The sequence below is a fragment of the Nestor notabilis genome, unplaced genomic scaffold (genome assembly GCF_000696875.1).
Source record: "Nestor notabilis isolate BGI_N333 unplaced genomic scaffold, ASM69687v1 scaffold1364, whole genome shotgun sequence".
In the NCBI taxonomy this organism is placed as follows: Eukaryota; Metazoa; Chordata; class Aves; order Psittaciformes; family Psittacidae; genus Nestor; species Nestor notabilis.
Window position 1 is genome coordinate 183675 of NW_009926120.1, and position 25257 is coordinate 208931.

Below are 25257 nucleotides of genomic sequence, written 5' to 3' on the forward strand. Positions count from 1 at the left end.
GGACTGCAAAGACATCAGGAGCACTGATTTTACATCTGCCAGCAAAACATCTCATTCTTTCTGCTGATTATTTTATCCCATCACTCCTCCAGCTGTGCTAAGAAATTTGGTATTGTGGTCTGGCACTGCAGAGCACTGCGAATCCTTTATTCCCCAATGGAGTTTTCTAGTAAATAGCTTTGAATTCAAATTCTTGTCTCTACAAAAGCTACGCTTCCACCTAACTGGCACTTCACAATTAACAGCATTATCTTGTTAAACCTGAAGAAGTGCAGGAAGGCTCAGCCATCCTTGTAAAGCATTTTATTGCTTAGAAAGTGTTTACAATAGGCTACAGAAGTGGTAAATGAAGCCCAGTGCTGCATTCAGATGCCTGATTAGCTCAACCACATGAAAATGCCAATAATTCAGGGTCTGACTATTTTGGATGCCATTTCTTAAGCAAGTACCCTCAAAGCACCTGAGGTTTTTAGAGGAAAAGGAAGGAAAGGGAAGGGGAAAAGCGAGGGGGAAGGGGAAGAGAAGAAGGGGAAGGGAAAGAAAAAGGAAAAGGGAAAGGGAAAGGGAAAGGGAAAGGGAAAGAAAAAGGGGAAGCGAAAGGGAAAAGGAAAGAGAAAGGGAAAGGCAAAAAGAAAGGGAAAGGGAAAGGGAAAGGGAAAGTATTTGGGGTGAAATGAAAAGCCAGTTAGAACCAGAAGACAATAGTTCCTGTTCATATAGACACAGGTGTAACTGTCCTCAATGAAGACGTACTTCACTTCCATTCAGAAGCAAGGCTGTGAGAATAAGTGATGCAATAGAGTATTCTGTGTTTTCAGGAGAGAGAAACCTCTATTGTTTCCCTTCAGGAACAATGAATGTGTTCAAGTTATGTCAGCCACTGTTTTAAGTGCTTGCATTTCACACACACAAGTGTCTCCATCTCTGTGTAACCTTTTATCTGTCAGCTCCTGTAGTGTGTAAGCAGCATTAGTCGGGAAGAAAACAAACAGTTTGGATGTTTGGATGTTTTCTGTGACTTGCTGTGTAAATGTAGCTTTCCTGGAGCCAGGCTGGAAGTTCTTGGTGTCTTAGCTACCCTGCATGACTACAGCCCTACACCTGCCTGAAACACAGAGGGACTAGCACAGGAGTCACAGGCTACTACACAACACATGTCGAAAGATGGTGACCTCCTGGGGAAACATTTCACTCTCTAAGGCTTTCAAGAGAGAAATGTCTGTATAGCAATGTAGCCCTATTCCATGAACTTATCAACTGCAAACGCCAAGGAGAGGTGATAAAAGTGTACAACAGGCTCCTTACTACCTAGGTTACAACTTTCAAAAATAGATTTCATAACTTATAAATAAGGTAATAAATGGTAGATAAAATAACCCAAAATATGTGATGGACACCAAGTTGAACATGAGCTAGAAATGTGCCCTTCTGGCAATGAAGGCCACCAGCATGCTAGACTGCATTTGGAGGAGTGCTGCTGGTCAAGTACCTCTGCTCAGTACTGGTGAGAAACATCTGTAGTGCTGGAACCAGTGATGGGCTCTCCAGTACAGGAGAGACACAGATAACTCTGGAGTTGAAGCCAGATGATACAGTTAAGACCTAAAGTATATTGTGGGTTTTGGTAATGAAGACTAAAAATGCTGCAGCTATTTCTTTTAGACATGTATCAGACTTCCTATCGCATACACTCTTATAAAATCTTATTACTTGAAAGGTCTGTTTGAACTCCAGAAACAGTTAAAACCTAAGGCAGAAATTGATGTGTGGGATTCTGTATCATGTTTGCTGGAAACTAGATGAAAAGAGTCCCATCTGATCCCGTATTTCTGAAAATCCCTGTGGACAGTTACAGGCATTCCAGAAATACGCAGTGCCTTATTTGTCCCACCCATCCTCTGGTCCAGTTTTCAAGTTAAAATGAAATTAGACTATGTGGAGGAACAGAAACTGAAGTAAAGTGACGAAAGTGGTTACTGCTGTCTAAAAGTAACCAGGAGTGGAGGATCTGAAGGAACATTCTAACTTAGGCAACCTGTAGGGCACCTATTCAAGGGCATTTTAGGTATCTACATGAACCTGGTCTCATTGCAAGGTTTGTTCATCACATACTGCTATCCAGATTAATGCCATTTTTGTGTTTCAGCTGTCCATGTATATAATGAGTGCCTATTTTCTAGATGGAGAAGTAAGCCAATGTGTCCAGTCTATTGTCATCTGAATAAATAATCTCTGGTTTTAATCCTGACTGTACACAGGCGTTCAACATACTGTGCAGGGAGATGAGTTTCCAGTGAGATAAAGCAGCAGCCAACATGGAATTATCAGAAACAAATCATGTCAAGCTAATCTTAGTTTTATTTTTTACTGTGCTTTGTGGCCATGGATTAATAGTTGATACAGAGGAACATGACCTTACCAAGATTTTCAGCAGTTTATAGGAAAATAATATGAGACTAATCTGAGAAGCATGTTATTAATGAACTTCTATGGGGTAGATGCCATAATAGCTGACTAAACATAAAAGGTAACTAAATATCAGAAGGATGAACTGATGTGGTTCTGCTTTTAGTTTTTTTTCTTTTACAGGTGGAAAGGAATTTGATTATTAAATTTGCAGATGATATGAAGCTTGGATGACCAGGAGTCTGTTAGAGGGTGGGACTAGAATTTAAAATGTTCTTGACAAATCAGAGAAATAGAATGAAAATAAATTCATTAAATGGAGAAAAATGCCACACACTGGACTGAAACAGGAATACTAAAAAGCCTTTTATTTGTTAAAGACCCATTGGACAGGCAGCATGTCTTTGAAAAAGCAATAAGGAATGGCAGAGGTTCACAGACTTTACATGAACCAGAAAAGAAAAGATCATGCAAGTTTCTGTGAAGAAGAGTAGGTGATTGGGAAAAATCTATTCACTCGGCTCTATACTGGCAAGCTCTCTTCCCAGAAACATATTTCAGATTGTATTCCAGATTTGAGGAAGATCAAGGTCAACTGGAGAGAGCACAGGATAATGGAATAACAATCATCAAAGACAAAGCAAGTTTTATAGGGGAACATAAATGTATGACATTGTCGATCTTGAAGAATAAAATTAAGGCAACACATAGTAAAAGCTTTGTCAAAAAGAGCTATTGCAGAAACAAGGGGAATTTTTTTTATGTCCCTCCTGGACAGGAAAGAAACAATTGGCCTAAAAGATAGTAAGAAAGACCTAATGAAACAGATCTTCTGGGGAAAAAGTGAAACATCAGTGACAGGGTTTTAAGAATAGCAGAGTAGATATCAAACTAGCCCATTCTGCACTGGGAGAGCATGACATGCTTGGAATCTCTTCTCACCCTGCGTTACTACAGTTCCATAATGGGTTGTTAAGATTCAGTCAAAGAGTTCGCTCCTTGTTGAAGGCTTGTCTAGAAACTAAAGATGACAGAGGTTTATCAGGAGTTGCTTATGTAATGGTTTTATTACAGTGAGGAAGTTGTTTTCCAACCCAAAGGGTAGTTACTAACCACAATGGTAGCAGTCATTCTGCCATTGATCATTCTTACTTTGCAGCACAATGCATTTAATACTGAATGCATCAGGTCTAACAGCATTCTCACTTCTCAGGGATGGAAATGTGCAACTATTTAACTTCACCTCCCTCATTTATGAGGCCACTTATTTCATCTTTCCCTGTACTCACACTGGACGTTGTGAGGTTGTGGTCACAGAGGAAGAGTCTGTGTTTCATGTAGTTGGGGCTAATGTCCTGTAAACCTTCATGCTGGATGGAGATGAAGTGGTGGAAGGGGCTGTGAGATTCCAGTGGCTCCCAGGAACATACCATTGATGTTGGTACACCAACGGTGGTTTGCTCCTGTCTGGACATGTTCCTCACCTTTGCAGATAACTCTAAGTTGCAGGCTCAGCACAAGGGGAGCAGTTTCCCATTATCATGCTTGTCTTGCATCTGGAAATTTGAAATGAACTACATAACAGACTCTTCTGCTTTCTTAAGCATTTTCTCCTCCTTTCTTTAATCATGTTGAGATTTCCTGTGAATGCTGTGAGCTGTAATTTTCATCTGCAGATCAGTGGCTGTGCTGGGCTCTGTTTCTTAAAGGGATTCTGTTTTTTTTCTGTGAATTTCAGATGACCAAGAGCAAAATTATAATCACCTGATACTAAACAGTGCCACCCAGACACCTACACATGGTAAGAGAAAACAAAGAGCAAAATTACACATGTTGTAACTTTCCTCTGCCAGCCAGTAGCATTTACTGGTATCGAAGAATATTTAATGTTAATAGAAATGTTCCTATGGCAATGATGCATGAATGATCGTTTCCATTAACATTAAATAGGACCATATTTTAAAATAGTGCTTACAATGAAATATGGCTCAGTCCGTTATAATTCTACCTATCACCCTTGTGTTTCTCCGTGTCTGATTGCTCTTTTCTCCCTTCCACATCAGAAAGGTGCTGTCAGATTTAACCAACAAAGACCATAAAAATGACAACCAAAGAAAAGTCCATCTTGTCAGCCAAGCCACTCAACTTACAGTGCTGCTTGTGCATATTTCTAAGATAGGTTAGAAGCACAGTGAACAGGAGGCAAGGGATCCTAAGATTACGTGATTTGGGCATAACAGGATGTGGCCAGAATTTGAGTTCACAGGTAAATCCAAGTTGTCCAGTCCATACTTGTATGGGTCCAGTTGGGATAACTTGCTGATGCCCCTGATTCACTGCACAATGTCTCTCCACTTTCTAGTATGCAAGATAGGTGAAGACCATGAAGAGATTCAGGATTCCCCCTGCCTACTTTCATAAACAGAAATGCCTCCTTCTCAACTGGTTCCAGTGGTTGCTCTCACACCCTTCCAAATTCCCTTTATTTTATTGTGGAAACATGACATATCCCTGAACCTGGGAACTTAAGAAACCCAGAGCAGCTTTCATATCCCTACACCCCCCACAGACCTATCCCCATAGCCTCAGAAGTGACACCTCAGGAGATGTCTGGGGTAGCCTGTCACTGTGTAACCTGTCTGGTCATCCCTCTAAAGGGTGAGAGCAGCCCTTCAGAGCAATTCCAAAGCCTCTCTGTGTTTGGTCTTTGTACCCAAACAGCTTCGTGTGTGTTAATACCCCTTCTGACAGTGCTCCTGCTGAGCTCTGGAAAAACGCTCTTTTTATGTGCCTCACCTCTGCACATGGTTCAGCACATTTATTGGCACCTCTCTATCTAGCCCTCCTGGTCTAATAAGCTTGGGGATGCCCTATGTAATCCTTTAGCCAGTTTCGAGAGTTCAGATGCTGTTCAAAGATACTACTTGTTTTCCCCTTTGTTTCCACCCTCTCATCCCAGCCAGGAGGTGTTCCATCATTTCCTTCATGGCCAGAAACCCCACTCCTCTCTGCTCAGCCCTGTCCTCCAGCCCTTCCTCCTTCTTTTCCCTAGCTCCCTCCTTTTGATGTCCTTGGCCCACCATTAGCTGTTGAGTGTGGAAGCAAGTCCCTCCCTGCATCGCAGCAATCACAAACCACACAAATCACCTGCAGCTTCCTGGCTCCATCCAAATCCAGACTAGTCACTACCACCCAAATCAGTGATTCCCCCTGCCTCTGTGCAATCAGTCCAGCCTCTGAATGAACCCTCAGGTCCTCTCTGCTTTCTTTCCTCTTCCTCTGCTACCTTGTTTTGGTCTTGTCTTTGTTCTTCCCTGCATCCTTTACCCTCTGAATGTGATATATTCCTCCAGGATTTGTAGCTGGAACGTTCCTTCTGCTGAGGAACCCGTAAGGGATGGTTAAATCTCATCTTGATATACACTTCTTGCACCTCTGAATCTCTCTGTTACTATTTTTGTTCTGGTATTTGTTTTTAATACTGAAACTTCATCTTGATTAGTATTCTGGAATCGATTGTGTACTTGTATAGCAATTTCCGTGTTTCTTTGCTGCAAAAAAGGGTGAGAGAACAATTGCCCTTGAAAAGGTCACCTAAAACCTTTGGTGTTTCTCCTTCCTAGAGGATGGGGCAGGCAGCTTCTCAGCCTGCAAGTTACTTTCAGTTGTAAGACTACAGTATTAGGGGTTGGGTTTTTTCCCATGTCCCCCAGAACTCAGAAGAAACAACATCAGCTTTAAACCTGGCAGAAACACAGGAGTATTTATTGAACCTGAACTGACAGATTCAAATGCTCTTCAGACTACTGATTTTAGAAAGAAGAAGAAGAAGAAGAAGGTGATGTAATAGGGTTAAATTTATTGTCTTTTCTCTGGTCTTACTACTTGTTCTTCACATCTAGCACATGCTGGGTTCTGAGAACTGCCCCAGCAAAGCCAGATGAGTCCCATTTACCTGTGCCTCTGCCCGGGCATTTTAATGCAGCTCCATCATCAGATCCCTATTGCATTCAATAACTCAAAGTAACAATATGTGCTAAGACAGATAACTTCCCTCTGGCCCTGACAAATGCTTTTCTTTTTTATGTACCTGAAAGACAAAAATCAAAGGAGATATACAGAGATCTTGGATTAGAAACTTTCACCTTTTTTCCTGCACTCATTTCTTGCGTTTACTGTATCTGAATAGTTTGGTTGTACAAAGTGACTTGAATAATCTGACTACAAATAACTGTATGATTCAGACTTATACTTTATTCTTGGGTGATATTTTATTCCTAATTTATCCATATGGTCATAGATACTTTTGTTTATGATATTCATGTGTGCTGGTGCTGGTGATCCATTGCTTGGTGAGTGTAAAAAAGTTATTTGGACTTTTCAAATAAGTCATCAAAAGATTGCAGTATTCACAATTACTGTTCAGATTCTGACACAGTTCAGCAACACAACAGGTTTAATATCGTTCCCTTCCTGCGTAGGACATGGGGTATGTTTTCTTGTGATTTGTAGGCAGACATAAGCTGTCTTTTCGAGCACCATGTTCATGAGCTCTGTCCCTTTAGCCTGTCTCTATCACCCACCATGCAGTGACACCCCTGAAAGGAGCAGAAAGGGAAAGATGCCAGCATGAGGCTGAAGACATGCACATGACCTGTATTCGGTTCACTCTTAACTGGATTTAAACAACCAGAGAAAGGGTCTCAGCCTACCAGTGCAGAGCAATCAGGGCAGCAATTGTAGGTGACATGCCACAAAATGAACAACATTTCAGCCTGAACAGCCAGCAAATCCCTCCCATGGCTGCAGGATCTCTCTACAGCCTCCCCAAGTGCTGCCTGACCCAGCAAGGATGCACTTGACCTGGTATGTGTGAAGGGGAGCATGAGCTGTTGAAACTTTGAATACTTGTCAGGATGAGAGCTCAGCTGCTGTGGACTGGTGATCTCTCTCCCATCTCCTACCATCACAGGAACTTCACAGGTTTCTTACCTTCCCCTGTAATTCCCATTACAATGAGTCTACAGACTCATACAACCGTGGGACTGAGCGTTGTGGCAGACATGGGGCCCTGCAGGAGACCTCCTTGTGGAGGAGGGATGAAAGCCAAGTCCCCTGTGCTCCTTTTTCCCGTTCCTATACTGGCTAGACCTATGTAGAAGTAAAGCAAATGGCACCAACCCATTTGTTTCCCCAAAGGTCTTGGGAATCATGGTGGTACTACAGTGTGGGGCAGCCCTTCACAGTGGGTTTGTGCAGCTGCGAGATCACTGATGTGATTACACTGAACTCTTCTAATGCAGGAAGGAATAACTACTAATTAATGGTGGGATCATATATAATCTGTTCTGTCAGGCTGCTATCATTTAATTAGCATAGTGCTGTTTGCAGCACAGTTAGCACAGAGTGAAGAAGAAAGTCTCCCTTTTTTCCCCACGTGGCTAGCACAGAGGGTTTGCAGAGGGGTGAAACATGTGTCTGTCCTGAGTTTGGAAAATATGATATGTTGGGGAAGACAATTTCCAATAAAGATGAAGACAAATGACCATGGTCTGCAATACCAGAACTTCATTTCCACTGTTGTTGAGGGCTCTGCATTAGCCACCCTGACTCTGAGATTCCCACATCTGAAAGAAGTCTGTTGATCTTCTGGTGTCAGTCTATTCACGTACCTAATTCACTTCTAGGACACTGAATATCCCATTATAGAGATATCTACAGGCCTTTAGAAACCTCAGCCTGAATTCTGCTTTCAGTGACAGACTTGAGACCTCAACTCCTCCGGGTTCAGAAGGTTGATGTGGGTTTCCTGAGCTCTAGGCTTTTGTTCTCCAGCAGCTTCAGATTTCATCTGCAAATGAAGAATTCGACAGCAGGTTTTGGAAATGCAGCGATTTTGTGCGTAAAAGGTGAATGTGAGTGCTCAAGTACTGGTTTCTAAGCACAGTAAGTTTTACATATGAAAGCAGGTAAATCCTTTGATACATGAGCTTATCTCACTTAGATATTCAGTCTTTATACAAATTAAGCACATAAATTTATTTTCCTATTAAAAAAACCCAAACAAATTAAAATGTGAAAAAAAGCAAGGGGCACAAACCAGAACTGAGGCAGTGAAGCATTGGCTATAACAGGAATATATGTGGACTGCCTGGGCTTGGGTTCTGTAAAGCTTATTGCTTTATTTTTTACTGTTACTGGAGTTTAATCTCATCCTCTTTAGTGCATATTTAATTATGGTAACCAAGAGAGTCTTGTATAAACATTTTTTACATCTAGATAAATCACAAGCACATTGCTAAGTAATCTAGTTAGTAGGGAGTTCATATCATAATTTTTATGTCAGTTCATTGCATTCGATAATCATCTCAAAAATACCACTATAAGCAACAAATTGCTTCACTTCAAGGTTTTAATTTGGCCAAGTATTTTTCCATAGCTGATGCCTGGGTTTGCTCTGAGGCAATGTTATAGCTGTACCCGTGTGAACTTTAATCACATTCCCATATATTCATGCACATGAATTCTTCTGCTGCTTCTCTTATCTATTTCTCTCCTTTCTCTCTTTTCTCTCTCCTTTCCCTCTCTCTTCTCTTTTGTCTCTATTCTTTTCTTCTTTACTTCCTTCTTTCTCTTTTCTTCATTTCAAAATCCAGGGCATCTTCCTCCCTGCTCGGTAACAGGGCTTTGGGGGATATATTGCTGAAATAATTCTTGCGTCAATTTTCTAACATCAGACCAGAAGCTTCAATTTGGGGCAATCCCAGAAGATATGAAAATGATTCCCTAAACTGTGACATCTCCTCCAGCAATTTGTTAAGAGTTTTGTGTCTATCGTGTTTAAGACACTCTTTACAAAATCATAACAATTAAGGACTGTTTAAATTAGATTTATCCCCAGTAGAGATATATGTGAGGAAATAAGAAGATAATCAGATCTGTAGAATATAACCTACAGAACAAATAGACACATTATGTACACTGCTCTTTCTGCAAAGCAGTAGAGCTTTAATGAAAGCTGGAAGAGGGATGAACAAGGTAATCTGCCAGGGCAGGACAACATGGTCACAGCTTTTTGGTGCATACAAGATGCCATTTGTGATGGGGATACCAGTTCATGATTTGGCTGCTTTGCAAAGCAAAATACACAGGTGGTTGTGTTTTAATACAGCTCCAGTTACACAATTACAAAGCACATTGGAGCAAAGTTGTTAGTGAATCAGGATCACCATTCGCCTGTCTTGACCTGAGAAGTTGCTAACAATGTCCTACAGTGCAGAGCCAACCTCTGTGCAGGGGATGTATTGTTTTGTTGGGGCTGTGGGTGGATTTAAGTAATGGGACTAGTCTCTGATGACATGTGTGCTAATCTTCCTTTAGTCTGTTGATGTCCACGGCAGAAAAGAGCCCTGGGGCTAAGAAGATAAAGGACTTCAATGGCAACTCCCTTTAAAGTGCTCAGAGCTGAAGCAACTGGTCTTTGCTTTCTAGACTAAATAAATTGTGGGTTTGGGCAAAGAAATCACTCTTTTCATGGTCTTAGAATGGCAGGGCTAATACAGCCTCCCAGCTTGAGGTGCAGCTCAGTGGCTGAGTACGGAGGCCTTAACTTGTAGATGAATCCTGTTATGCCACCCATGACATGGCCCGTATTCCACCCAGCAAGTGACTATTGCAAATAAAATACTGAGGCTCGTGGAGTAGAACTCTGTGGTGTAACTGTGTCTCCACCCTCACCTATGGGAGCTTCTCTCTGTGACAATACAGTTGTTTAAGCAAAGGGACAACGTGAGCTGAATAGCTCTGACACTGGTCTCAGGTTCCTCTTACAGAAGCAGAATATCGCAGACCATAAGCAAGGGGAAGCAGTGTCTTTATTTCTAGTGAATATGAGACCACTGAAGAAGACCAAAAGCTCTGGAGGCAAATCACAGCATCATAAAAACCAGAGCATGTGAAACCGCTGAGGCAAAGCAGGGGATTGCCATTTGCACTGCTGGAGGTGCTGTCAGTGTGGAGATAACTGTGACTGGCAGCAGGTTGTGTTGGTCCCTGCACTGTCTTCAGCCTGTCTGGGGGCTCGTGCCTCATCCTAGTCCCAAAGGACTGAGACAGATTGGTTTCTCTCAGGGGCTAGAGCTAGTTTTGGATTATTCCCCTTATTTGTCCACTGCCAGGACCAAACACCCTGATGCAGTTTCCTTTCTGAACAAGCTTCCCTTCCATGCGATGTCAAGCCCTGAGCATGAGGCACTCGCAGAGGTGGAAGGTGTTAACAGGCTGACAGTTTTCAACTGCACAGCCTCAAATTCAATGAGTCCTAGTCCTCAAAAGAATGAGTCCTATCCCTAGTTCTGCACAGTCCTACATCCTGGATGCTCTGGTGTCAGAGCCATGTGTTGTTGTTTTCTGCATCCCCATGAAAAGGCAGCAAACTCAAGGAACAATTAATATGTCTTTTGCTGTGATTGCCAAGTGCAATTCTACTTTCTGTAGTTTCTCATTTGATTCTAATTGGCAGCATTATTCCTCTCGCCCTGTGTTGCAGTGTGTAACATAGTTCAGTTAAGCACCTTGTGTACAGAAGTATCTTCATGTTAATAGCCCCTGGGTAATATGATTCAGGTATATTATTATGCTATGAGTGTATATTGTAGCATTTAAGGGCATCATCTTGCAATGTGCTGGTGTGCCTCATCCTCTCTGTATCTTACCCCTTCAGATTGCTGCTCAGTTCTGAGCCATGAGCCCTAAAAGACCTAATCCTAGCACCATCCTTATATGCAAAGGTTTTTCATCACTGGCTGAATTTAGAATCCCACATCTCCAGCTCATATAAATGAGGGCAGCTACTCACTGGAGAGCTGCTGATTTGCACCAAGGAGGATCTGACCTGGAAATGTATAAACCTCTTTGAGATTCTTCATTGGAGATGCAAAAGATTGTTAATAACAGTGTTTGTAACATAAAAAAAGAAGTGTGAAAACACAAATCTTTCCCCCCACAAACACAGAAGATGTATGTTATAAATTGTAATCTGAGTCTGTTCACATCAGTTCTTTGCATGCTGTAACAGCATGTCACTGCCAGGATGGCTCAGGAGGTGCTAAGTCTTGGCACAGAAGGCTACCAAACATCATCAGCTACCACCAGATTTTCCTGAGGAACACAGTCTTGTGCAAGAGTTTGCATCAGAATCGGAGACTTTGTGTCTGAGCCTTCAAGTGGCTGAGCAGAAGGCAGTGCTGGGGGAGCAGTGCATGTTTTGACAGGGGACTGAAGCGATGCTGAGCTGAAGCTGAGCAGCAGAAGGCTTGGTTCTATCAGCTTCTCCTAGGTGACATTGTTTGCTTTCTCTGGATGAATGTTTTAAAAGGCATCTGCTGAAATGTCTTGCAGAATTCACACAACATATGTGCAAGCTCGTATGCAAATATGGAGCACATCCCTTTTGCCACTAGAGCTTTGTTTAAAACTTTGCCTTAAATTCACTTTGGTGGTGGGTTGATTTTTTTTGTCTTGGGTATCATCTGCTCCTGTCCTTGTACACAAAAGGTTCTGCACATCATGTAAACACAGCTTGAGACAGAAATTGCCTTCCAAGAACAGGGGCAGAGCAAGACACTATGAGAAGACTTCAGCTCTAATGTCCACAACACAAGTCTCCAGCTTTAGAGATTCTGAAACTACTTCTGAGCCCTGTGCTTGCAGAAAAGTTGTGAAACACCAACAGTGAAACAAAGCTCTCCTTCAACTTAGAGTGACTTACTTTCCTTCATAGAGCAGACAGCAACTGAGTGCATATATAAAGCAGAGGAGTGAATCCATATGTCCACTCGGAGGCCAGTTGTAATTGCAATCCCCAATGCATACAGGCAACTGCAGGCCCCTGACCTCCATGGGGGTGACATGCCCACCGCAGGCCATATACCCATTTCAGGATACAAGATGTATCAGGATATGTGTTCCTCTGGCAGTCCATCTGTGCGAGCAGTGCAGAAAGAGTGCAGAGCTCTGACACTCTGCTCCCGGGCAGCACCTTCTCAAGTTTTTATGCAAAAGCATTGTCTGAATGGAGACCTTCTGCATCTCATCTACCAGTTCTTATGGAAGTACAACAGGGTTTGGACTGGCCCAGCAGTTCTGGCTCATGAAACAGAAGAAATGCAAAGTTCTTGCTTGGTACATGTCCAGGAAGAGAGATGAGATCTGCAAAGGAAGAGTTTCTCCGCAGAGATGCCTGCTACCTTCCTGAGTGTATAGTACCAACACTGTGCAGCCTAATGAGTTCTGGGCAGTGCTGTGCCATGATACCAGCCCCACCAGTGGCTGAAGCAACACTGCACTGTGGTCAGAGTGCTCTGAAACCACTGATGCTCAGTGGATGAGTGAATGCTGCAGAGTTGAGCTTTCTTCTGCTGAATTAATCAGAGAGACACAGGCAGAATTTTAAGATGTTGCATTGGCTGTAAAAAGATGTGGCTGTTTGGAGCCTGTAGCACAGAGAGTTCAGAAAGCAAGAGAAATGACACTGCTGGATAATGCTCCCGACTCTGGTGTATGTGCCTTGCACTGGGTGAGCTTTATTTCCTCCATTTCCCTCTCCAAAGAGCTTTGCAAATTGTGCCCAGAATGCATGATGTATCAGAGAGGCATTAAATGGCACATGGCTCCAGGATGGTGGTGAGGAAGATGTGCAGCAATACTGACTTTCGAAAGTAATCCCTGTAACCACTGGATGTCTTCAATTTTCCAGTAGTCATCTCCCATTGCCCAGAATGTAGAGCTGGGCTGGAATGAGTGGGAATGCTGGATAACAGAGCAATGTACAACCTCAGCTGCCTTGTGGGGAATGTGGAGATCTTTTTACTTACACCCTGTTCATTAATTATGTCCTGCATCTTCTACAGGAACCAACAAACACCACAAACAAAAAGGAGAGATGCCTGAGAAAAGCATGACTCAAATCCATTGCAAGGGTGAAGAACTACTGCGAATCTTCTGCTGAACGGGTCCCAGAATACAAATTGCAGAAGATAATTCTCCTTCTTGAGCCTCTCAGTTCTCTGATCTTGCCCTTAAACTATATTATGCAAAAGTCACCTGAAATTATCTTTGGTCATTTCAGTTTATCCCTTATTTTCCTGAATGATGGGTAGTGGATTTCAAAGTGACTTCTCATTTGCCAAGATCGTTACAGTCTGTTCCTGACTGACTGGATGGAAGAAGCAGTACAAAGATGCACTGATTCTGCACAAGCCCATCAGATAAATATGTGGCACTTAATTTCACACACCTCATGCAAACAGTCAGTTAATGCTCCTGCTTTGGCACTGAACACAGATTCCATACATATGACTGGGCTTATTTCATCATGTCCAAACCTCCATGCAAAATGGAGATCAGACACAGGTTCTGGCTGAGAAATCTGTAAAGACATGTTACCCCAGGATGCCACACAAGCACAAATAGGAGTGGGGACATAGTTTCAATGCTAATACAGTCTCTCTTTACTGGATAATATCTGATCAATTGTTTCCAGCACCCTGATGAATATGATGCACTTCCTAATCCTGCAGTCTATTAGACATGGTTTGAAGTCATCAGCAAGAAAATAATGTTCTCAGAGAGATGACACATTAGCTATATGCTCACTTGGGGCTATGTTCTTTTTGCCAGCAATAACCCTGCTCCAGGAGTGCAGAGAGGTACATAAGCAGTAGGAAAGAAGAGCTTATTATCTGAGATGGTTATTGCACTGTTAAGAGGAAATTTTCATCATTGCTGAATTCCTTAAGAAAGTACCTCATAATTTCTCTGACCTGGAGATGAAATGATGCTCTGGCAGAGAGCTGGGCTCTTCCCTTTCTGTGGGGTGGCTGACGTTGGCTGTCAGGTTTTGAGCCCAGAGGATACTTGCTGAAACAGGCAAAGCCCCTGTTCCTGATGAAGCAGTTTCCTTGCTGTCAGCACTGGAGGATCACACAAAGTTGGGGTATCCCATGCTGGCGCCAGACTGGTGCTCAGAGAAAGGGGAAGCTGTTCCTTCTCTCATGGTCATACCCTGGCACTGTTGTGATTCGTTATAGAATCATAGAATCATAGAATAGTTAGGGTTGGAAAGGACCTTAAGATCATCTAGTTCCAACCCCCTGCCATGAGCAGGGACACCACACACTAAACTATGTTGCCCAAGGCTTTGTCCAGCCTGGCCTTGAACACCTCCATGGTCGGAGCATTCACAACTTCCTTGGGCAATCTATTCCAGTGCCTCACCACCCTCACTGTGAAGAACTTCTTCCTTATATCTAACCTAAAGTTCCCCTGTTTAAGTTTAAAGCCATTACCCCTTGTCCTACCACCAGAGTCCCTAGTGAAGAGTCCCTCCCCAGCATCCTTGTAGGCCCCCTTCAGATATTGGAAGGCTGCTATGAGGTCTCCAAGCAGCCTTCTCTTTTCCAGGCTGAACAGCCCCAACTTTCTCAGCCTGTCTTCATATGAGAGGTGCTCCAGTCCTCTTATCATCCTCATGGCCTCCTCTGGACTTGCTCCAACAGCTCCATGTCCTTTTTATGTTGAGGACACCAGAACTGGACACAATACTCCAAGTGAGGTCTCACAAGAGCAGAGTAGAGGGGCAGGATCACCTCCTTTGACCTGCTGATCATGCTTCTTTTGATACAGCCCAGGATACGGTTGGCTTTCTGGGCTGCAAGCGCACACTGCCTGCTCATGCAGAAGCTTCATTGTGAGGAAGCTCATGGTGCAGCAGAATACACAGACTCAGTGACAACAGGGGCAGGAGGGAGCAAGATTTGAGTTTGTTGACATGGTAGTTGTAAATCAAGTGCCAAAACATGGGTGGCCTCAGATGTCTGACAGGTCCCACCTCACTCAGCCTCCTGTGAGTGTCTTGGATAACCTGGCATACCTCAAATGCCACAGATGTCTCTGAATTGAGGACTGAGAATGTAAGTCTGCTGAGAGCTGCAGAGGAGTGCTCTGACCACACTGGATTTGGGAAACCATGAGCAAATTTACGCTGGAAGACAAGACTGTCTCAGCCCATCTTTGGGAAGCATGGGTGCGATGTGAAGGTAGGTGACAGGAGGTTTAAAATATCTAAGGGAAGCCACAGTAGGGGAGAAGTTGTGGAGGCAGCTCTGCATTCCCATGTGCAGGGACATGTGAACCCAAGACTTGGGAATTCTGCCACTCCTCACCTGTATTGGAAAATCTAGCCCTCTGGTTTTATTTTCAGACCACACATGAAGTGTCCACCTCCTTGGCCTTTTGACGTAGACTTATGCAATCCCATCACTGCTGCAAACTCCCACAGAGCCCACTGTAGCCTGATTTAGCTTTGCTTCTCGTAATTGAAGCTCCTGTGTACCTGCCTATTTTAACATCTGAACACCTGGGATTTATAAATGCAATTCAACAGGTCCCTGTCCCTTGGCTGGGCTGATGAAAGACCATTTTCCAACCAGCTTGCAGCAAAGGACCAAGATTTCAAAACTCTGCAGATTGTCTGGACTTGAATTTTAACATTCATGCTCAGTGCCCTCAGCATCAGCATCCTGGAAGCAGGCATTTTGACACTGGCTCAGGTTCCCTCAGGGACCAGCTCCTCAGGGATGGCACCTCCTTCTCTGCATCAGGAACCTCTCCAAACCTTGCCTTGTCTTCTGACTGCACCCAGATGCACACCCCACAGCTGTACTTTACACTTCCCAGGGGAAGGGAAGCATGGTGATCCCTAAAGCCCACCAGAACAGCTGGAACTATGGACTGGCTTTGCCAGGAGCCTCCAGTGTCAAAGCATTAATCCGAAATCTGGCACACTGAGAGAGCAATTTGACCACCAGCCTCAGTTAAAATAACCCCATAGACTCATTTCTATGTCTCTGATGGTGGGGAAAGCACAGCTTGCTGGGGTGAAGGTAAGTGATGCTGCCTGAACTCATGCAGGCTGCAATGGGGCCCGTCCACAGCACCATGACACAGCCCTCCACAGTAAGTGAGGTGACTAACAGTCCACCAGACACCCTGTACTGCTTTGAGGAGAGCTGTTTGGTCCAGGTATTTCTGAGGTCTGGTTTGCTTTTCTCCATAACCGCTGTGGACAAGGAAACAAGCCACAGAATCCATTTTTCACTGATCAGCTGGTACCCATTTGAATTATGTCCATAGCTTGTCACTAACGCTGGCTCAGATACAGCTCTTCTCCCTGCCAGAGTCTGTGGGAATGACTTGCCTCTCTCAGCTTTGTTGGGTGCACACTGTAGACATGTCTTTGTTGTTTCTTTTCAGACAAGCCACGAATGAACAACATCCTTACTTCTGCCACCGAACCCTATGATCTGTCCTTCTCCCGGTCCTTCCAGAACCTCTCTCACCTCCCACCATCCTATGAGTCTGCCATCAAGACAAACCCAAGTAAATATTCTTCTCTGAAGAGACTAAGTAGGTGTCAGCTCATTTCATTTCTTTTGTATCTCATTTGCTTGTAAGCCACATTGGGCACAATGTTAAGGCAATAATTTTCTTCCTTCTGTCATTGTACTGCCCAAGTTGGTGTCTCTGGTAATGATTCTTTTGGCTGTCGCTTCCCATTAAGGAAGACTGTAGAGAAAGAGTCACTTCATTACTGTGAGAGCACATGTGGTTATTTGCTTACTGACCTCTTCCTGTCCCACTATACCACCTTGTATCTGCTCCTCATAGAGTCATCTGAGGATCTTCTTTCTGCTGGAGTCGAGATGAACCAAGCTGTCTGCCCCAGATCCGCTGAGTTCACTTCGGTGTACCCAGGGCAGATATCTCCCCATCCATGGGGGTAGCTGAAACCAGATGACAAGCCCATGTTGACAGAAAGCTGCTGAAATGGTTGGGAGCATCTATTTCAGTAGGAGGACAGCAGTGTGATCTACCATGTTTCATGGTGTATGTGTCTGGATCTGGTCCTGACTTGTGCCATACACTGATCCAAGGAGTGTCTCTGATATTGCAGCATGTTGCTGACCACCCTGTTCACACTAGTTGGTATCTGTTCTTTCTTGCTGTTTTATGTCTTGCATTGTTCTGCCAGCTTTCCTGTAGATGCTCCAGCCCATCAGCTTTGCTGGTGGCACTTTTCAGCTCTGGTGGGTTTATGAAATAAGTGGTATTTGTGCAGGCAAATGCTCTCTCCAGACTGACACTAGGTTTGTAGTATATATGTTTCCACGGACATTTTCTGGATGCAGCTTGTATTCATACTGCTGAATTTAGAGAAATATCTTAGGTGTTTATCCTTGCAATAGCTTAATTGAAGACAGGTCAGGATGAAGAGCAGATCCTACTTCCTTAGTATATCTAAAATCTGCATTCCCAATTTAGCCACCTGAGTGAGACACACAAAATTAAGTGTCAGGGAAGCCCTTGGACTGTCAATAAGATCTCTGTGGAAGATCTTCCAGAAGAGAAAATGGAATGGAAATGTAGCACATAAAAATCTCAGCCCACTCCTTGGCACTTCAGCATGGTACATGTTTAACGTTAAGAAAAATACATTTGATGTGTTTAAAAGTAAGCATGTGCTTAACCCTGTTGGAGAACAGAGGTGAGGTATTTTGTTAATGGAGCCTGCCATCTTCCCTGATCAGTGTGCCACATGCATGACTCTGCTTCTAACCAGGAGCTTTGGTCCCTGATAGCATTTGGATCTCACACTCCCAACCACAAGCATTTTGGCCTTGCTGCAGCCCAGCAATGAACAGTCCATGTTCTTCATCAACTTTGACGGTACTATCTAATATTAGAAAACCCTTGAAATCTTGGCATTTTAATATTACTGCTTTAAAATGTGATGATTTATTTTCATTTCTTAGCTGAAATGAAAATTTCTCAGCATAACAAAGATACCCTCTAGATAGCCCTGACAACTGCTTTTTAATATGTAATTGATTTGCAGTGCCTGGGATTACTTGGGATACATGCTTCCTGTTCAGAGTCTGGGACATCTCTGTCCTGGCATCACTGAGTACAGGTTAGAAATGATGGCTGCTCCTGTCATGATGCAAAGGATGGTCAGGACCTCTTCTAGCCTGTGGTTTATTTATTCCTTCACATATTGTGCATGGATTCTCAATGAAATCTCCTTGAACTCTATGTTAAAGCTATTGATGTATCTCACTGAAACATTAAAACCCCACAAATGAATCCTAACTGAAACTCCCACCCCTTCCACAAACAACAACTGGAAAAGTATGTCAGATTTGAACACTCTCCTCTACATACTCCTACAATGCTTACCTGACTAACACTGAGTATAAATTCACCCACACCAAGCACTGCCATCTGTTCACTGAGCAATACCTTACTAAGTGGTGTCTCAGCAGTCTGACCCATTGGCTGCAGTAAATTTTGCTCAGCAGTTGAAGAAAGGACAGGCCCTTACTTGTCCAGCTTGCCCCTCAGTAGATTACAGAAAAGGGAATAAGTATTGAACTCTAGAACTGCATTTCCAAGAGATTTGTCTAAAATGACAAAAATAGGTTTGTGTTAAGGTGCCAAGATTACGCATCCTCAAGAACGTGCTGAGTATAGTGAGCGTCCCTCTCTTGAGCTTTTCCTGGCCCTGTCCTCATTCAGAGGATACCCAACAGTCAACATGAATCTAAGAACATTACAGTTAGTCTTTGGCCATTGGCTGGAGTGGGGTTCATTCACCCCCTTAGCTTTTCAGCAGCATCCACCCTAGAAGGGGATCCCTGCACACTGCAATGGAAATAGCAGCTATTTACCCATCAGTGGCAGGCCTAGTCATCTTTGCAAGGCATCAAACTATCCTTTTGCAAAGTACCTGACAAACCAACTGCCTCACACTGTATTTTTGACTAACTAAACAGCACTTTCAGCTCTAAAAGTGATAAGCACTCCATACTCCCACTGGGCTTGCATATGCTCAGCCCCTCTGGAATCACTGAATCACTTCCTTATGGCTGGTCTTCTGCAGAGCCAAAGGAAAACAGGTACACAGGTCCTAGACCTGCCCTTGTTAAATGCCAGCAATACATTTTCTTACTCCATATGACTGAGCTAAAGGCAACACAAATTCCAGAAAAGGTATCTAAATGCTGGGATTTGCAAAGATTTTTTTTTGTTTTCTTTTATTTCTTATATTTAAAATTACTTGTTTCTAACAAATTCCCTGCCATGGTTATAAAAAAAAGAATGTTGTGAAGAGCTCATTAACAAACATCATATTTCTGAGTAAAACAAAAGGAATTAGATACTTTTTAATCAGCTATTTCAGTCGCCAGACAGCTAAAGGTCACTTCTTCTCCCACAGTTAGCAGAGACAGATAGTGAAATGCAGTTTCTTCCCAAGAACATCTAAATTTAATAATCAAGGCATATCCAAGAAGAAATAATGTTTAGTTTAATATCTCCTTGCCAGAGATGAGGAGACAGAGCTCAGCAAGGGTATGGTCAGATCCACCTCACCCTACTTCAGCCATTCAGCAATCAGGCATCTTGTCTGTGCGTTTGATGGAGGCATCTGTATAGCCATGTCCATGTGAGCCCTCTGAAGGTCCCTCCAGCTTGGGGAGGGACCTCCTCACCAGTGGAGTAGCAGGGTAGGCACTCACCTCTACTGGCATTTGGCTAAGAAAGCAGGACCATGGCTGCTTCTTCCACAGCAAGAGCTTTGAGAGGGTCCAGGCCTTATAGGAGCAGCAGGAAACACATCAATCTAGCATAGCAACCAGCCAGAAGCAGATCCCATGCAAGCAGTGGTATTTCTGCTTCCGTGGCTGTTTAACTCCGCAGCTTTTACTTCAAGACACAGACAACAGGAAACCCATCTGAGGTTGCTACCTGTGAAGCCAAGGAGGAGGATCTCTGAGGGTCAGGGTATCTCATCCATGGGAAGCCCTATGCCCTGTCAGGCTGGCATGTGGGAAGAGCAGCGGTGGGTGGATGTGGGAATATGTGGCTGAGCAAGAGCAGCCAGATTAACTCTATCTTGCCCATCGCTCTGGGGAATTGGTGCCTCCAGCTAAGTGAAAGAGGTCAGTCAGGAAGGAAGATAATATTTTCAGGCATATTAAGCCACTTGGTATTGGCTAAAGAAGCATCACAAATGACTAGGCAGCTTGGAAATGTTACAGCCAATTAAAACAGGAGAGATAAGCCCAGAAAGGAAATACACTGGAGCTGCAGAGAAAGAAAAGCAAAGCAATTGCCTTTAAGTAAAGCAAAGAAATTACTATGATGGTCTTACAAACATTCACATGTTCATGTATTTTAGCCATATTAACATACAACCACAGGAAGGAAAAATATCCTTGGTTTTTCCATGTTCTCTTTGCAGAATGTCCCAAATATACCTCATTTCTCTAATTACAGTGTCAGAGGAGCTGTGCTCTGCCTTTCTGTGATGGCATCTTAGACATGTAGAAATGAGATGTGTGAGTAAGAACACTCATTTGGGGCTCTACTCCAAACGGAAGGAAGGAAAAAAAACCCCAAAAAGCTGTTTGAGGGCAAATCAGCTTATTTAAAGCCAAATCAAATGAAACACTCAAACACTCCTGATGTTTGATGAGACCAGCCATGGTCAATGTTCTAGAAATTGCCAAAGAAAGAAAAGGATGAAAGAAATAACCAAAACCTATGAAAGTCTTGAAAATGTGCAGAAAAGGTGATTTCCAGTAATTCCAAATGTATGAAAAGCGCGAGTGAAGCCCCAGAAATATGAGGTTGACTTAAAACTAGGATAAACTTCTGTCAATGAATACATCAGTGATTTCATTCTGTCCCCACATCATTTCTGGCTTTTTGGAATCCACTAAGGACACATTTTTGAATTCTTGAGCACATCCACGAGACAGAAACTTGCTCGACTGTAGTTTTATTTTGGCTAAAAGTACAAGTATCAGTTTTCACATGAGCATGAATGAAAAGATAAGGGGTAGCAGTGTCAGAGCCTCTCTAGCCCAGTGACCTTACTGGTGCAATGCAGATGAGGTGAATCATATTGGGTGGTTTCAGTTACCAGAGACATTTTGATTTTAGCAAACTGTGCAACAAGATGTCCACGGTTCCCACTAGGTGCTAGGGTGAAGCACCCAGTGTCTCCAGTCTCAAAAGCCTGTTGGTTTCACTGCTTTCCCTGGGTGCAGATTTGCTGCAGTTACAGAGCTGTGCTGATCTTCTCCCTTGGCATGAAGGCACACGTGTGACCCAGCACGCTCGGCCTCCTGTCAAGCTATATTCTCCATGGCTGGTTCTGCAACACTCATGAACCTACACCACATTGCAGAGGCAACAGCCTGTTAAATGTCTGTCTGGTGCCTGCTTAAACCAGCTTCTTGTTCACGGGAAACTGCCATTTCGGCTTTGATTCCTTTGTGTTGGAGATGTGAGGTCTGTCTACACCTGAAAATGTTCCCAGAATAACTGTGCCAACATCTACATGTGTCTCTCAGCATCACAGGAGGACGCAGTCTGTGTGAGTTTGGAAACACCTTTGAAATTAAACCAGTTCCCTGAATGGTTTAGCCACTGCCAGCAAAAGGCCACGCAGACCACTACACTGTGTACAGGGATGGAAGAAGGAAGGAAAGGATATTTTTAACGCTCTTAGTTGGCAAAAATTATAAAGTCCAGAGCATGCTGCATTTTTTAAATCTAAATTGGCAAGGAATAACTTCAAAACACTTTTAATCAGTTGATTCTGCCACCTCACCAGCAGTCTCAGACCACTGTAAACCTCACATAAGCCAGTTTAGCTCCTTCTGGCAATTACCACAGCCAGGTTTGAGCATCCAACCACATCTCCATTTGGGATATTCTCTGCTTTTATTACATCTATTTGGAGTCACTTGGGCAAATCCAGTGGACCTTCTGTCATGCAGAGCAGAGGCCAAGTGCCAGAGTGCTGATTGCTTAGCTCCTATTGTGCATCCAGCTCCCAGCATCATTATCAAGCTCATGCACACCAAGTGTATGCAAGTCTATCTATGGCCACATTGTAGAATAAAAATGTCTACAATTACTGTGGCCATATGGAATTTTCCCAGTCCTTCTCAGGCTTCTTAGAAGGTGATTTTAAAGACATGGCTGACATTTGCAATGACACATTCTTCCAAGAAGCTTAAAAAAAGACTTATTTCTACAATATATATTCTGGAGAGCAAATCCCATCAGCAGCAAGCATGCCAGTAGAGGAGAGCTCTGGGTAACTCTCCACAAAGGAGAGCCTTGGTGGTGTGTAGGCTGTAAGGAAGAGGATGGTAGCAACAACAGTGCCAACAGGCTGTGCATTTTGGCACACATATTCTCACCATGTACTTTTGGATGCTGGAACAGGGGGATCAATCATCCTCCTCACAGACCCTCTGAGTTACGTGGACTGTTCTCAGGATCATGAGGAGCAAGGACCAGGAGGCACTGGAAGAGTGCTGAATGTATAGGAGGTGAGGAAATTAGTGCGTGAGATCCAGCACAAGATGCTTACAGCACTCAGGGTTTAGCTGAAGACCTTAAGGCACCAATGTGTAGCTGTTATCTTGTGAGCAAACTTCCGGGATGTTGTCAGCACCTATCACACATCACAGAATCACAGGATGACTTGGGCTGGAAGGGACCATAATCTTCAAATGCCAAGTTGGTTGAACCAGGTCATTCCAGCTGTTGTAGGATTCAAGTGATCTATCAGGATGCATCTGCAGTAGCCAACATCCTCTCTGAGTCTAAAAGCCAAAAAGAGGAGGGGGGGTGGGTGGGTGGGTGTGGGTGTGCTGAGTTCCCAAGCAACAAAGAGAAGCAAATCAAGCAAGAAACATTTCATGGAATAAATTCCATTCTATCCACTAAGGTGTCTGAAAAATGGAAAATGAGCCCTTAGACAGATGATTCAGTATCTCAGAGAGAGCATCCCATGCCCACCAAACCTGCTTTGTGATCACATTTATAAAGATTCAGAAGTAGTCATTAAAGATGTGCTGAAGTCAGTCATGGATTCCGGAACACACCCACATCTGAGGCCAGAAGCGAGGTATGAGTTTCTTCAAATGGGGAACTTGCCTACCTCAGGTCAACTTCCCTGTGCTTTCTATCTAAGTGTATTGTGAAGGTGACGTGGTAATTTCTCCATGACTCACCATTTGTGTAAATCAACCAATGCCACAGTCTGGACTTGACAACGTATGGTCTGTTGTGTCCTGGTGCAAGGTGTGATGCGTTGCACAGGGTCTTACACCTGTCTGCGTACAATTATAAGACTCCCTGTCTGCCTTAAGCCCATAGTGACACAACCCACACAGGGCTGGCATCTCTGACAGGCAGCACCCTGGCATGGATGTCCATGCCCAGGTCCAGCTGCTGCTAGATGGTCCCTTGGGTCTCCCCAGGAGGCTGCTCCAAGGCTGTGTGCTGTACACAGTCCCTTTTCACCCCATGGGACAATGCTCTGACATTCCTAACTCTTCCCTTTCCTTTCCCACAGCTGACAAAGAGGCTGATGAGTACTACATGAGGAGGAGACACCTGCCTGACCTGGCAGCCCGGGGCACGCTCCCTATCAACGTCATCAAAATGTCTCAACAGACCAACCAACGGGACAGGCCCCGCCGTCCCATCCGGGCCATGTCCCAGGACAGAGTGCTGTCTCCTGAGAGGATCATGCCCGAGGAGTTTAGCATGTCCTATGAACGGATCCTCTCAGACGAGCAGCTCCTGTCCGCAGACCGCCTCCACTCCCAAGACCCGCTGCTCTCCCCGGAGCGGTCGGGGTACCCTGAGCAGTCTATGTCACGGGCATTGTCACACACAGACGTCTTTGTATCAACACCCATCTTGGATCGCTACAGGATGACAAAAATGCACTCCCATCCTAGTGCCTCAAATAACTTGTACAATACCTTAGGTATGAACCCAACCTCTGCTAAGCGCCAAGCGTTCGCCTCCCGACGGCACAACACGGTAGAACAACTGCATTATATTCCAGGACACCACCACCACTACCGCACAGCGAGCAAAACAGAGGTGACTGTTTGATATGACCTCGTGCATTGTAGATATTCATTAAGGACTGGGGTGGCCACAGCACCCCAGACTGCAGTGGCCTTATAGGCCAAGATAACCTTGAATTACTGTCTGAAAAGACTTCTCTGACAGTCCCATCCACATTGTTTTTAAAGCCACCCGTTCATCGGTGACATAAGAACCCAAGCAAGCAAGCAGATGTTAGTGAGGCATAATAGCAGAAATTTCTTGATGTGCATTGGTTTCTGTCAAAGAAAGCCATAGTAGTCAATGGCTCCTTCTAAGGGCTCACCTGCATTATCTCATTGTTCTTATGAATTTAGGACTTTTCAGTTGCTACAGGTAGAAGCAGTCTCATGCAGCCCAAGACAGGGAGGAGGAAACACAGCACCCCATTCTGGCAGGAAGGGTTACTGCTCTTGGTCCTCATGCCAGCCCTCATGTTTGGCCTTTCTGTAGCAAGAAGGTAAACTTCTGACTGCTGGGGATCACCTCTGGACTGCTCGCTATCAGTCAGCACCAGTACATCTGTTCTTCATCACCCTTGGAGTGAATTCAAGGGCAGACTTTCCTAGGGGACTGACAGATCTAGGGACAAGAATAGCCTGGCTGAGAAATAAAGTTTTAGTTTATATTAAATATATTCATAAGATAAAAACATACTAGTGCCTACAAATCGCCTGCTCTCTCAGTGTAGGAAGTAGTGGGGTTGATGTGTTCAATAAGCACAAATATACTGAAATGCTTGTTAGACCCTTTTCCCCACTCATTGTAGTATCTTGATGTCTCCAACATGTAAATAGGAAGGAGGAA

The 25257-nt window shown here is 43.9% G+C and overlaps 1 protein-coding gene across 1 annotated transcript in view; it reads left to right on the plus strand.

Annotated features, from left to right (window-relative positions):
* Positions 1-24456, plus strand: part of SHISA6 (shisa family member 6) — a gene marked incomplete at its 5' end in the record, with an annotated part of 170187 nt that extends 145731 nt beyond the window's left edge. The window contains 3 exons of the mRNA XM_010013394.1: positions 4145-4207; positions 16720-16845; positions 23906-24456. Coding sequence (XP_010011696.1) covers positions 4145-4207; positions 16720-16845; positions 23906-24456 — 740 coding nt within the window. The remainder of the gene's footprint in view (positions 1-4144; positions 4208-16719; positions 16846-23905) is intronic.
* Between the last annotated feature and the right edge of the window lie 801 nt (positions 24457-25257).